At 46.0% G+C, this 15,718-nt stretch overlaps 1 protein-coding gene across 3 annotated transcripts in view; it reads right to left on the minus strand.

Moving 5' to 3' along the window:
* Window positions 1-15,718, minus strand: part of LOC138511166 (zinc finger protein 436-like) — a 224,563-nt gene that overhangs the window by 96,611 nt on the left and 112,234 nt on the right. For 2 of the 3 annotated variants that reach the window (XM_069626672.1, XM_069626673.1), the window contains one exon: window positions 1-8,412. This exon is cut by the window's left edge and continues 21,856 nt beyond it. The exons of the other annotated variant lie outside the window; for it this stretch is intronic. In XM_069626672.1, coding sequence (XP_069482773.1) covers window positions 6,953-8,412 — 1,460 coding nt within the window. In that variant the 3' untranslated portion in view covers window positions 1-6,952. The remainder of the gene's footprint in view (window positions 8,413-15,718) is intronic. 3 annotated transcript variants of the gene reach the window in all.

Here is a 15,718-nt window from a genome sequence, read left to right on the forward strand (position 1 = left end):
CCAAGTCCTTACATAAAGCTGACAAAATCTGTAAATCTGCCTTCATAGCTCATAAAGCTAATGCCCTGAACTCCCGGATAAACAATGCTGCATCAAACTCCAAAGAACATTTTACTATACTTAAGAGAATTGGAAAGCCCTATCCTACAGACTACTTCTGTCAACTCTAGTAGTGCCTTGTGTACTACTATACAGAACACACTTGCTTCAAAAATAAGCATGCTCCAAGACAAAATCTTAGCCAAAAGACAGCTATTGGCCAGCAAAAACGCACCTCCCCCAAAGGTGGATAGAGACCGTGAAAATATAGCGACGCAACTTAAATTCTCTTTAGTCAGCTAAGACCAGATTCTGGACACTATTTCCACCTTAAAACCATCGAACTGCAAAGGAGACTGCTTCCCTGCCCATCTAGCTAAACTTTGCACACCTACACTAACTCCCATCATCACCAAATTTGTTAATTCCTTTTTCAGCACCAGTGTTGTCCCGGCTAGTATTAAATAAGTGTGGGTTACCCATCAAAAAACCCTCGTAATCTACAGTGCCCACGAACTACTGCCCTATAACCACAGCACCTTTCTTGCTAAACCTAATGGATACAATAGCCTACTCTGAAATACAAAACCGTCTTGAACAAGACCAACTCCTTGGAGCTAGACAATCTGGCTTCCGGCCTAACCACAGTACCGAAACTGCACTACTTGACCTCAAAATCCAGTTGGATTCTAGGAGAGACTCCAGCAATCTCTGTATCCTACACCTATTAGACGTGTCTGCCGCATTCGATCTGGTGGACCACGACAAATTATGTATGAAATTGTCAGAAAACTTCCAATTCTCGCATGAAGCTACCCTTTGGGTTAAAGCCTTCCTGGCAGAACGTACCTCAAGAGTAACCATTGGAAAAGAAGCTGCGGACCCTATACCAATCCCAATAGGTGTACTGCAAGGCTCATGCCTTTCACCCACCGTCTACAAGGCTTACACCAAGCTGCTATTTGCAGCCCTTGACGCTATGGGTGTCATCTACACGAACTTCGTGGATGACACCCAGATCCTCATTCCCATCACTGGTAAGAATGAGCAAGATAATATCACCATAAATAAGATTTATGCCATAATCCAAAATTGGATGGCCACAAACAGTTTGTGCCTCAACGAAGAAAAGATAGACTCATCGTAGGCTCGCTCCCCTGCCAACATGAATTCCCTCCACTCTGATTATGCATCTATCACCATTGATGGAACACCCATGACAGTCCATAAACAGGTCAAAACATTGGGCGTCCACCTAGATGCTACTCTAACAATGACTAAACAGGTCAACACACTCATCAGCCACCTCTTATACCACCAAAAGTATTGCCTTAAACCGTCAATGTTTGACCCTGCAAAATTGTAGAACTCTTGCAAGTGCTGTGATTTTGTCTAAATTAAACTATTTTAATGTTCTACTGCTAGGCTCCTCGAATGCTAATCTGGCCAAACTCAACTGTTGCAAAATAAAGCCCTACGAGCAGCCCTTGGCTTAAAAATATCTGACCACATATCTAATAAATCTGAAACCCTCAGCCCTCCCACACTAGAAACGAGCCCTCCCACCAGTGCTTCAGGATGACGTTAAAAACATGGCTGTTCAACACATTCTAAAACACTAACTGGTCCTCTTGTCTGCTCATCTTCACTACCCCTGGCCATGCAAGACTCACCCCCATTTATTACTTCGACCCAATTCGCCTGTGACCGTACCAGAGTTCTTCTATGCACGTCAACAAATCACTATGAACTGTAACTACTCTTCCGATTGTAACCAGAGATTCAAGCCTTCTGTAACCTAGCTGTGGTCTCAAATGTATTCCTAACTATTCTGTATGATATGTAACTATCTCTCACTGTAACCAGAGATTGAAGCCTTCTGTAACCTACACCGTGACACCTCTGGGTTTGGGCGTTTATTAAATGCAATAAATAAATATTAGGATAGGTCTTCAGCACATCCATCCTTGCATCACACTTTTGAAAACGGAAGCTGAAGCTCTTTAGCATTTCCACTGCTCTATACGTTCGCTGGAGGCCATTGGTTGCTTTATATAACTACTCCCAATTGCCTAATTACGAGAGTAATCAGGTTTTGCATAGCTATCACCACAAACAAGAGAAAAAATGTTGGTCCTGGACTACAGGAGGCTGTGGATTCTGAATGCTCCCACTGTATCTGATGGCCCTCACTGAATGTAGGCAGCAATAAAGAGACACACGAGCTGGCTTAGAATTCAGGCACCACTGGTGCAGCATGCATTCTAACCGGGCATGGCTAGGTAATGGTTTTCCTAGTTATGGTGCCATACACTCTCCTACATCTCGGTGAAAATGTTAACTCTGCACAGGAGAACAAAAGGAGGTCTATGTTCGGTCTTTGATAACCGGACCACCAAATCTGCTAGGCCACATATTCGTTCAATAGTGTTCACACCTGCCAGGTAGGACCATAACAAATGTCTCATGCTCAGCAGCCATATAGCTTGAGGTGGGTTCAAGGGCAATGTTCCCCAATAAAATACTTAACAGTGCAGCGCACATTTAAGTCATTTTTAATCAGGTAGGTTTTTCTAAATTCAGTGTTCCTCTACTGAGAACTGCACATTTCTTGGCAGCGAGTTAAAAGGCAGTCAACTATGAGACACACACTGTGATATTGTGAGCGACGCACCTGATAAATCGTTGTTAATCATTACAAATCAATACAGAATGTTTGTTGTAAACACAGTAATGGTCCCAACAGTCTTCCCCAAGCTTCCCCGCATCCTCCAGTACCAGCAAACACTTCAGTCTGAATCGTGCCCCACATCATTCATGCCTCCAAGGCCAGTCGCTGCAAAAGGAGCGTTAGATGATGTGGCACCTCCACCATCCCTTAAGGTCTGTAAGCACATTACCCTGAAGTGGTTGCAGATGGAATACAATGGATGTTGGCTATGGCCGCTTTATTCTTGTAATCCCTGCCTAAATCACGGCTTACCTAGAGACCTTCAAGATTGTCCTGGGAGTGCCCAAGAACAGGCTACTGTGAACGGTCTTAAGCTCCACCACTATCTGCCAATGAAAACCACAACAATGGTGACTATAGGTTGTTTCCTCGTCTATCGCTTCAAGTGGACAAGCATGAGATGGCTTCCATGTGTACACTTGGTAATGCTAATGGCAAGCCTCTATGGTTTGAGATATAGGAGAGCATGAGGGTTCTAAAGGTTATCCTTTGTCTTGAAGCAGCACAGAAACACTTTACCACTGTCCCGTTTATGCTGGCCAACTCATTCCACTACAGGATACACATGTACACTTCTGCTGCAAGACTGAATTGACCACTTTTCAACCACCACAGATTTCTGTGCACACCCCATGAATGGAAGTTCTCCATCAAGCAGTTAGACTCAAGCCATGGATGTGGGCTGGGTACGTGGCACAATCTTTGCATCTCTGAAGCCGATCCCCTCATCTCACTCATGTTTCCATTGGGCAGCTTTAAGAAAAACTGGGCTTTACACAAGGAAACCTGTGACACAACTTTCCATTTGGTGTAAGCAACCGTGTATATATACAGTAATTCTGAACTTTGTGGATAGCGGCTTTAGACAAGGCGAGTCCAGGACTGGAAAAAAAAATCATTAGAAAAATATATTAGATGGAAGTAGCTAGAAAGCATCCTGTACCTGCCAATACAGCTATAGTTTGTGTGTGCAGACAAAAACAATAGAGCAGCTTGTTTAAGGGGTTACTGTTGCTGTAAAGGAGGGACACTGTTTTAAAAGAAGGAACACATTTGCATTGAAAATATTTGTGGCACATTGGAAAACATAAGAAAAAAATGGCATTATGAACCTTAAATACAATGCACCACTTTTTCTCACTAGTTTCTTGCCTGTTTACATTGTTCTACTCCAAGGGTGTGGGCCAGACATCCGCTTATCCTTCCATTTGCATAATTTATTTCTTTGTTTTGAGGTTAATTTATTTTCCCAACCAATGTCTCTGTAGGCGAAGGGGCTGGGGTTTTAGGGGTTCTAAGGTAAAGAATTCTGAGCTGATGGTCCATGCCTTTCAAGGGGTGACCTACTATGCGCAAGTGCACAGACCCGGGACTTATAAAGAGCACGAAGAAGCAATGTAATCATGCTGCTCACTGTGGTGGAAAAGGAGACAGTAAAGGTCTAAAAACACCAATGCACTTTGCTTGGGAAGGACAAGGGGCTTTAACCAGCAGCTGGACCGCGTGGGCAAAAAAGCACATCGGGTTTGGTGAAAATGGCAAACCTTCTATAGGTTGTTCCCCACCACCTTCAAGAAACCATTTCCCGAGAATGTTTAAATAAAGAAGGGAAAATGAATGTGGGTAGTGAACTAGGGAAGAGTTATATTATTATATGTTAATTGTGAAAAGGTATGCAACCATGGTCCTGGTTTTATAGAATTGTTGTAGATGCGATCCCCTCTGGGAGAGCCAGTCGGATACCCTTGAGTCCTAGCGATTGCTCTCAGATAAGACTAAACTGGTGCAGCTTCAATGCATTTGGAGATGTCAATCTATACTGTCTGCCATTAAGTGCCTCTCTACAGACATCAGGCCACCCAGCCCAAAGCAAGGACAATGCGAGTGTGCTTAGGATCCACAGCATTTGGGGGTTTTCCTCAAGCCACACTCTACGCTACCATAACACTTCAAATGCTCTTGCAATGCAATGCCTGGTGTTCATGAAGAGAAGGCAGCTACTCATCGACGGCCCAGGGGAGCTCTACCAGGTCATTCCTAGCAAAGTCATCCCCTCCAAACTGCGAATGTCAAATCCCTACCATAGCCCTCAACAGGTTTGGAGCGCCATCCACTGGTCAGCAAAGAGGACAACAAGGTCTCATTTTAGAAGGAAGGGAAGAGTCTCCCAGCTGGCATTGTTCCAGAAATGAACATGGTGGTGGGGTTATGAGGCTTTACAGCAGACAGGCATGAAAGGAAGACATTAAAACATGGCACCAATGACATGAGCGTGTGGTCACCCTCAACCTGCTCACCAAACAAAATACACAAGTCAACACCCTTTCCTGCAACCCTGTTGTCGATGGACGTAAAGGAAGAGTTGATGATATGGGGCAAACACACCCAGATACTCTGGCAAAATCTCAGATAGCCACCATCCTCGAGGTCCTCACTAAAGGAACGCAGCCCTGAGGACCATGCGCCAGGATGAAGTGGCGTTTATTGCCCCTCCACCCACTTTTGCAGAGGTTCCCATTTTATTCAGACTCCTTCCCTTCCTCTTGGCAGAGATTCCATGGATAATGGAGACCATTTCTGGGTGCGGATTAAAGAAATGCAGTGGTTTCAAAATCCATTCCCTTTGAAGTGCAGCAGCACATCTCTCTGCTCTACGACATACTCAACACGTATGAAGCTGCACAGGTCTCCACTCACTGTTGTATGTTGTTCTTTTTACCCCACAGCCACAATGTTTGGGGGTTCTTTTAGGCGCTCATAGCCACTCCACCGAACTTCTTTTCAAACAGCAACCCACAAATGCTGCATGACAAATAGGATTACCCACAAACATTCTCCAAGCCAGGTGATACACCATGCATGCAGATTTAATCCATTATAAAGTTCTGATTTGTCTTAGTGGGAACCTGCAGGCCCCGACGAGCTCCACTGGTAGAACCACAACAGGGTATTACTCAGCAGCTTGTCTTTAACTTTGCACCTCTAGGAATCAATCTCTTCTAATCTGTAGTGCATGTCTATGAGATGAGAGGGTTTATTCCCACTCCTCAGCTCTTAGTAGGGAGTGTACACCTTTGGGTGGCCTGCGTGGCAGAGCTGGCTAGAAAGGAAGTGAAAGCAGTGCACTCACTCAACTTGATTAAAGTGCGGGCAAGGAACCTTCTGCAGCGGCTAGCAGTACCATCTCCTCGGGATTCTTCTGGCAGCCACTGAGACACAATGCAAAGTGGAGGCAGCATGGCAGGCAGAGGGCATTGGAAATGCAAGAAGATGGGGGTTGAAGACTCCACCTGCCGACTGGTCCTGTGGTCAAATCAAAAGCATGTGTGCTTCTAGGCCTAGTTCGGGAGAGGCCTTTTGGCGAGGGTCACTGCTCCTCTCCATTGCTAAATGAGATGCAAGGCTGAGCTCTGTATCCTAACCAGTAACACCCTGGCATCACCCATTCCTATTCAGAAGCCAGGCAGTTCTCTGAAGGAGTCTATGGTTTACAGGTTATGCCTCTCGCAGTGCAAGCACTTTCAGGGATGAAGCCAAGGCTATGCACAGTCCTTCAAAACATTTGTAAAGACATAGAAACAAACAGTTCCTTGGCACTAGGCTGCAGATGGCATACAGTGGTCAGGGGAGATTTTAAAGTTTTTGAAAGCACTAACTTGTGCGGCTGCACCATTATAGAACAGATACATACACAGGGTGGCTGTACAATTTATAGTTGGAGAAATTCATAGTAACCCTGAACCCAAAACTGTGCAGATAGGGGGAGCAAGTAAAACAAGCCACCTTCTAGCACAGAAACTAACTAGACAGAGATTTAGCACATCCAGCAAGAGGCCGTAGGAAGGCACAGTAAGTCCCAAGTAATTCATGCTCCCAGTCCCCATCCATACAGATTCTCAAGAACAGCCAAATGAACGTCCTGTCCAATGGCCCAGTCCTGGAGGGGACTGTGTTCAGACATTACTGTACACTGCGTGTGATTCTCTTCTCACCTGAAAAGGTCTAGTAACAGACTATGACTTATGGTTTCGTGACTGGCACGGTTACTGCTACAGTACTGGCAGACTGCAATGATCATTGCAAGCTCTATGGTTGAAATGCTGTCAATAAGAAGGCAAATCCAAGGAGTCCATGAACATGATCACTCTAGCTCCAGAGGTTGGGGGTTTCCCTTCTGGCTGTTCATGACAGATGCCTTTCTGGGGAGGCAGGATTTGGGGAGGCAGGATTTGGGGAGGCAGGATTTGTGCATGGTGGTGGCTGCTCCACAGGCTCCACTATGTGGGTTTTCTGATGTTCCTCGAGGGTCAAGCTCCGCCTGAAGCTTTTTTCGCATATAGGACATGAGTAGGGCTTTTCACGAGGCGGCAGTTTATGTTCATTAACCAACACCTTTTCCTCATCTACCTCTGGGTCTTGCTCCAGGTCTAATACCTTAGTGTACTTCCTGCCCCTGCGCACACGTGTTGTGTTCAGAGGCTTTTCCCCTGTAGCATTGGCAGCCTTCCTCCGCACCCCCACTCTTCTTTTGTTCCCAAGGTCAGCTGCAGACTTCTTGTTGCTTTGTGGATTAAGGGCTGGCAACCTCTCTTTCAAATGGATCTTCTTGTGTTGGGTGAGATAGGAATTGGAGTTGAAGTTCGAGTCACACTCCACACACTTGAATGGTTTCTCCCCAGTATGGGTGCGTATGTGCTGCTTCAGAACCCAGTTGAGGCTGAAGCTCTTCTCACAAGTTGGGCACTTAAAAGGCTTCTCCCCTGTGTGGATCCTGCAGTGCTTGAGCAGGTCAGCACTGCGGGCAAAGCTTTTGCCGCAATCCCCACAGATGTATGGCCGCTCGCCATTGTGGCTCTTCTCGTGCTGGATGAGGAGCCAGTTGTAGAGGAAGCTCTTGGGACAGCCAGTGCACTTGAAGGGCTTGTCCTCGATATGGGACTTTTTATGCCACTCAAGCTCTGCACTCTCGGGAAAGCTACGGCTACAATCTGGACACTTATGTGGGCCCTCCAACACGTGAGTGGTCTTGTGCTTGATAAGGGAGGAGCTCTGGCTGAAACACCGGGCACACACTGGGCATTTGTAGGGCTTCTCCCCGGTGTGTGTCCGCTGGTGCTGAGCGAGGCAGAAGCTCTGGCTGAAAGCCTTGCTGCAGAGCTGGCAGACGTAGGGACGCTCTCCAGTGTGGGTTCGCAGGTGCTCCTTCAGGACAGACTTGAAGTGGAAGGTTTTGTCACAGTCTGGACACTCAAAGGGCTTGAAGCCAGTGTGCGTCTTTTGATGGCGCAGCAGTGCAGAGTTGAAGGTGTAGCTCTTGTCGCACTCCAGGCAATGGTATGGCTTCTCAAGGGTGTGCGTTCTGCGGTGCTTGTTCAGATCAGATTTCTGGATGAATATCTCACTGCACTCTTTGCACTCATAAGGCCCCACATCGGCATGAGTCTTCAGGTGCTGGTTGAAGTAAGTCTTCCGGCTGAAGCCAGTGTGGCATTCTTTGCATATGTAACGGGCATCAGCATCTACTGTACGAATAGTCAATAGACTTGCGGCTTCTGTTGACTTGTCCAGGTGCTCCTCTGCCTTTAAGGGTATATCAGTGGTCTCCAAAGCAGGGTCTTCGTCAGTGCTTTCCATGCCATGCTCTGTGGGATTAAAGAATACAACATTTTTCAATGTGACAATGGCACACAAGATCACAATTAAATATATTCCAACAAATAACCAACATCATCCATCAGCATCCAAGTCGCGAAATAACCCCTGCTGTGCTATTCGCCGCCATGGGTCCTTGCTCCTCCCTGCCCATCAGCTAGGCCACCCACTCAGAGTCCGCTCCTTTCCCTCAATCCTGGTTATTGGCTTCAGCCTAGAGCCGCCTACCTTTACCGCAGCACTTCCTGTGGAAAATCAGAGCCACCTCGTACTGCTCTTTCCTTCTTCAACCAAAGTATGTTGAAAACGATCAGGCACCTGTAGGGTACCCAAAGTTGGTAGAGCTGGGAAGACTGCTGTGAACAGGGTTGTTTTTGAGCCTACAGCACACTTCTATCCTTCAGCAACTGGTACCGTAGGAGTCTACCATCATCCATTATAGGTCGATGTTCACATGTAAAGTTAGCAAGTATTAGCATCTGTTTTGGATACATAAGCTATGTATGGTCTGCCATCTAGTGGTTGGTACAGAGTATTTCCCTTTATTTATATCAAGAGGAGAACCAGAGTAGAATCTACTTCCCATAATGCTCCTTAAAGCCAACACACACTTCAGATTCTTAATGCTTTCAGCCAACATTAAGTTTGGTATTGTGAAGTGTGTAGAAGAGAACCTTGTAATTTCAAAACAATAACAGCACACCCGGTGAGAAAGCCATGTATGGATAGGATGCATGGCATATGGGAAAATACGGAAAGGTAAGGTGTTCCTTTACCAGCAAGTGAATGCATTTTAAGATTCACAAGCAAGCAGCATTCCCGCCTGATGGAGGGTTCCGAACTGCCAGGAGCTGGGAGCTATTGAGCCCCTGGTTATAGCCAGAGGGAGCGTGGTTAACTTGCAACCAACAGCTACCAGGAGCTACAGTTGGCTCCTCTGGCTAAGTGGTGTGTTAGGCAGAATCCTGTGCAGTGCCTTTAGGGACCCCTATACACAATTAAGACTACAAGTGGCAGTACAAGTTTTACTTTTGGTACAAGCCTGTACTACTAGGTTAAAGCAGCCAGGCTCATCTCAAGTGTATATGAGCAGTAGCAGAGATTACACAAAGGGACCAAAATGACTGACTCAAGCAAACACTGACTCAAAGTTCCAGGTAAATTATATAAGTACATTTATTTTTTTAGAAGAAGAATGGGTTAGCTCTCACACTGCGCACACAATTGAAGTAGAAAGCACAATTGCTGGTTATATTAAGTGGTTTTAATCAACAACGTTGCAGCCTGACACCTGTTTCGAGCTTCATGCTCTTCTACTGAGGCTGCTTAGACATGGTTGTAAAAGATAATTACAAAAAAAAACAAGTGTCAAATCAAATGCTTTACTTCATTTTATTTCCATTGCGCAATTATTTTCTGTAGCACACTATTTACAGACAAGCCAAGACTAAAGGTAAAATCATGCAATTCTGGCCTTACCCATGTACCTTTTGGCTGATCACCATTGCCATCCATCACACTCACTAATTGTACTTTATTTTCTATCTCTCTTTCCCACCGCGATATCCTTTTCCACTCAACGGCGCACTTTATTGGTAATATGCCTTTTATATTATGTTGAATTTAAATGTATATTCGGTCTAGTGGAATCCTTTCATTTATTTGACAATGTATTGTGGTTATTTTTTGTTTGGCATACCCCAATTGCCCTATTTTTCTTGGGTCCGGGTTACTGTTTCTGTTTCCTTTATCATTGATCTTTGATTTGACACTTGTTTTTTTTTGTAATAATTATCTTTTACAACCATATCTAAGCAGCCTCAGTAGAAGAGCATGAAGCTCGAAACACGTGTCAGGCTGCAACGTTGTGGATTAAAATCACTTCATATAACCAGCATTTGTGCTTTCTACTTCAATTGTGTGCGCAGTGAGAGCTAACCCATTCTTCTTCTAGCTCCATACTTAGTGGGTAATTCGGCAGGTTCCCACTTCAGCTCTCAGCCACAGCCCATCCGCAACCACCAAAATTGCCATCCATGCGCTGCACCCTGTAGGGTCCTCTCTATGCCACTTTCTTCCTCATTTATTTTTTTAAACCATTTGTTATAAACACAACACTTCTATTAATTCAAATCACACGTAAAAAACACTACAACCAACCAATTCACTTTGGTACACTCTAACTCAAGGTAAGTATCCTATGTTTTAACGGACCGGTGTGAAACAAAAGATGTTACCGGGAATACACTTGCAATCACTTTTTGACAGTAATGACAGTTCGGTCTTACTAAAGAAACGCATATCTGCAGCAAGAAATGTTTCTGGGGCAAAAACACACTTAGCACCTGGGTTAACCAGAGAGAGTTGTGGGCAGAAATCGTAGGCAATACTTTTGTCAAGGCAGACAGAATCAGAGAACACTCGTTGACAGAAATTCGAAAGTCAATAGGCCGGAGCCAGTGTCAAGTGGAACCGGGTTCCTGTTGTCGAGCATCACACAGTCGGACAGTTCAAGATTCAACGTTGCCAGGAGTACGTAGATATTGTCAACAGAGGAAGAAAAAGTTATAAGAAGGAGGGAAAACAAGGGCAAGCCTTGGAGGTGAAGAAAATGGGTTCACCCTAATTCTTCAAGCAGAACACAGTACCTTATTCAATGAAGAAGCTGGTGCCATGGCAGTTGTTCCTGGTAGTTTCCTGCAGACCCACAGTTCCTGGAGCTTCAGTGTGAAGGACGTCTGGAGGGGTCTGCACCACACGGGTTGAGACCGGCAGCAGCGACGGTGAATAAAAGGTGCGCTCCTTAAAACCAGGAGAGGCTCTTCAGATGGCTATCCGGACCACTACAGCAGTGTGCAGCGATTTCGACCAAGAATAGGATCCTCTGGCAGTGGAAGATGAGCTGGTTATAACCCACCAGGATCAAGGGAAGAATATTCCGGACTGGATCTTCTCTGATCGTCGAAGGGTAGATAGCTCAGGGCTGCAGCAGGCGTTCACCGGGACGGGGTAGTTGCAGCAGCCGCCTTCTTCTCCGCTTCTCTTCGGTTCCTTGTAGTTCCAGTGGCGATTGACTTCTAGCCCAAGAGACCTGCCTTTTATGCGAAAATCTCCCATTCACACATCCTGGCTGTCAATCACGCAGCAGGGGGGTTGTCCAGCCCGGACATCCATCTCAGCCAATCATGGCAAAGTGCGACCTGGGTTTCCTAGGATACCCTGTGCAGGCGGTGACTACACCCCTCCCTCACATTCAGCCCACCTAGACACCGAGGCGCCTAGAGGAGGCCTTCTTGGCAGAAGCCCGCCAAAAGACAGTGAACAAAGGAGGCAAACCTGGTTTGCCGCGCAAAGTAAAACACAAGAAGGACTTTAACAAAAAGAAATGGCGACTAAACCCGACGGGAGCCAAAAGAAAAAGTATTTGGTCAAGCGCGTTTAAGTTCGAGGCTAATATAATAGTCTAAAACAATACTACGTTTATATAGTATAATCGCAGTAGCAAAGATAGGGTAGATAACACTGCCACCAGCCAAGTCCAAATGTTAAAAGAGCAAAACAAGGCTCTAGGAGGTACAGATAAAAAGGGCTAAGAAGTAACCCTTTCCAGTACTCCATGTAAGATGGGGTGTACTGGGTCTGTGGTTAGATGACTAAGTAAAGTTAATGGCAACTTTACCATTTTCTGGGGGTTAGTAGTCAGCCCCAGAAATAGAGTCGGTGAGAAGTCTAAAAGACAACCCTGTGTCACTGCACTGAAGGTGCTGTGTAACGCACAAAAGAAGGGGGCTACTGAAGTGGGTTCCATGTAATAATGTCGCCACAAAAATATCAGCATACAAAAATATTGCAGAGAAATTGTCGTTTTTTTGTGGCGACATTATTGTATGGAACATGAGGGGGACACCCCCGCAACCCCCAAACTTTTTTTTTTTGCCTCCATCGCCAAATATATGGTCGCCGTAAATAATATCGCCACGACATTTTCCCGGCGATATTTACGGCGACCATATATGTGGCAATATTAATACCGGATACCCTGAAGTGGTGTACTGAGTCCACAATCACAAAAACAGATGAAATACACATGGCAAAACCTGGGTAAGAGTGGGGGAAAAGCTCACACTCTTACCAAGTGGAAAAATTAACTCCAAAAGTCCAGCAAAGCTGCTGGGGGACTCACTAGGTGAGGGGAATTAGCCATAAATTGAGAATGCTCACACCAAATGTGATCATAACTGTAGTTCTGGGAATGTGTTTACAGGAGCATAGAAAACACATCCAAAAGACATTTAAAGCATATTTTATAACATTCAAATTGACAACAAGTCATGGTTGCATCTTGCGCTCATGTTACATTTGCTGCGCGCTATGGACTGACTTCTGGTTCCCCAGCGGTAGCTCCTGCTTAACGGGTGCTTCCCGATAGCCAGGAGCTGCTTTTTGCTGCTAATCAACAAATCCCAATTTCGAGCCCTGTGGGACAATACTAGGTTCTTGAGCAGGGCATGAATGCATAGACACTCACATGAGGGCTGCTTCAGAGTGTTCATGTATGCACAGAAGCCCAAGCTGGGGATTTGCATAGACTAGGTAGTGGCACATCAGCCAAGTTCCGGCTGAGGAGGATCTATGTTTGCTGGAAAGCTTTAGCATTCCTGGACGCTTTGTACGGTCCCTCTGCATAATTAATGTATGGGATTAAAAAAGCACAGAACTAGTCGGAGAAGCAACAGAGCACTATACACCTAGGAAAGCAGAGGATCTGGGATAGACCTGCACAGCAGCAGAGCTTGGGTCCTACTTTTCCTTGTGTGCAGAGCGAAAAGCTAGGAAATTAACTGACTGGCCTTTGGATTGTCTTGCATTCTGTTCTTGTTATCAAACGTTCATTAGAACACTTGGTGAAAACTGTGGCAGTGTTCCGGGGACCACCTTATTCTTATGAAGCTGAAAGAGAGGTTCTTGTATCGGCAGGGTCGGTAAATCGCCAACACCGCGAACGAAAGTAAGATCAAGTAGAGCACCACTGCCAATGTATCAATGTTCAAAGCCAAGGATTGCCCAGTTCTGAACAAAGAAGAAGCCACGTAGTACAGTATTCAAATGCCAAATTGGGGCTAGTGCAGCCATTGGTGGGTGCAACATTTTGCCTGTGGCAGAAGTCTCTACTACTGGCGCTATCTGCCACATGATTGTTTTGGAGCGGTGTATTTTTGCGTACTAAACGAACCTTGAACGAGTTACTTGATCGGGCATGATCCGGTAGGGGAGATTTGATAGGATTTATTCACAGGGCCCATGTAAAGGCAATGTTAGGACCATGTGAGAGTCTCATGTGATGTAATCAGCTTAGCAGTCAAGACAACCCTCCAATAAGAAGGCTGCTCAAGAGGCAATCTGATACATTCTCTACCTATAGTGCTCAGGCCAACACAGTAACAGGTCTCAGCCGTAAACACTGGACAGCTGCACACCTTGGATACCGAGCTCCTATTACTTTTTACTCAGATACATTCTCTACCTATAGTGCTCAGGCCAACACAGTCACAGGTCTCAGCCGTAAACACTGGACAGCGTGCACACTTTTCGATCATGTGCACCATCTTAGTGAAGCAGTGGTTTGGGACCCTCCTGGGCCCGCTTTCCACCCTGGGCATGTGTGTTACCCAGGTCATGGACCTGCACCCTGTTGCTCCCCTGCAGCTCCACTTCCCTCTCCATCCCTCTGCCCGCCTACCAGACTGCCCCGTGGTCCTGATTGGACTATTGTCCTCCACCTGCACGGTATATGCGCTATGTCTCCCCCTGGCTGCTCTTTCGATCATGTGCACCAGGTTAGTGAAGCAGTAGTTTAGGACTCTCCTGGGCCCGCTATCCACCATTTTTGGGCCGGTGTGCTACCCAGGTCTCGGCTCTGCACCATGTTGCTCCCCTGCAGCTCCACTTCCCTCTCCATCCCTCTGCTCACCTACCAGACTGCCCTGTGGTCCTGATTGGCCAGACGGTTACTCAAAACCCTTCTACCCTGGGCAGCCCTCTGCCCGGCAGCCCCTGCGGCTAAGGGCCCCAAGGCAAAGGGCGGCTCCTACATGGACGGCTCCAAAACATGTCTGCAGGTGCCCGCAGGGGGAGCCAGTGAAGCCAGCAGTTAACAGACACCAACAAAAACTGTAAGCGTGGCATGGGTGGGGTGTAGAGCAATTACTCTACACCAGAAAGCCCTTGCCACTCTACCTCACCTTCCCATAACATAGACTGCCATAGACTTAGCCCATGCATACTTAGAAAGTTTTGTGACCACCAGCCTGATTTTATCCATTACAGTATTTGAAATATTGCCTTGCACTGCATCCGAACATACTAGTCAATGTTAACAAGTGTCACACCTGGAGGGAATTGAGAACATTAGCCTGCGCCGTATCTAGATAGGATTGTGAATGTTTGCATATGCCACACCTAGATGGAACTTGAATGTTACCATGTGCCACACTTAGATTGAATTCCCAACTCTGGCCTGCGTCGCATCTAGATAGGATTGTGAATGTTAGCATGTGCCACACTTGGAATTGAGAACATTATCCTGCCTCATATCTAGATAATTACTGTTAAGGGTAGCGAGTGCCGCATTTGGATGGAATTATGTAGAACAGCAAGTACTACACTTAGAACTGTGAATGTTAGCATGTTAAACATCATAACCCACTAACCAACATAAGCTCAAACTCTTCATATTGATCTCGCTCAAAACACTCACACAACCATCTCTCGCACAATCAAGCTGCACGCACTTCACCACACCGCAACAACACAAGCCGCACCAACAGCACAGGCAGACTGACACCGATCAAATACTTGCATCAAAGCTCAGCACCCGGTGTCTATCGATTTGAAGCTGCCAACAGTACACCACTCCTCTCACTAACCTACTCCACCATACTAACCCATCCCACCTTCTTGTTTACAGATCCGTCAGAGCGCCTGGGGACCAATTCCGTTGGTGACGGTGCGCTATATAAGTACCTTTGACATAACACTTAATTGTCCTCTTTTAGCAATACTTTTTCTAGTTGGGTCTATAAACGCTGAAACTATTGCATTAGAGTACATATAGGGGGGAATGGCATGTGAGACTGTAGGTGTTATTTGCCCACCCATTCACTACCAATGGGCATGCTAATCCATACAACCATTGCCACCCAGTTCCTTCCCCTACCAACCCAAAACACTTCCTCATGAGAACTCTGACCTCGCTTTAATCAAGCCTTGACATCAAACTAAGCACTGAAAGGGCCT

This window comes from Ambystoma mexicanum, chromosome 6p (assembly GCF_040938575.1).
Source record: "Ambystoma mexicanum isolate Mex_15411 chromosome 6p, UKY_AmexF1_1, whole genome shotgun sequence".
NCBI lineage: Eukaryota > Metazoa > Chordata > Amphibia > Caudata > Ambystomatidae > Ambystoma > Ambystoma mexicanum.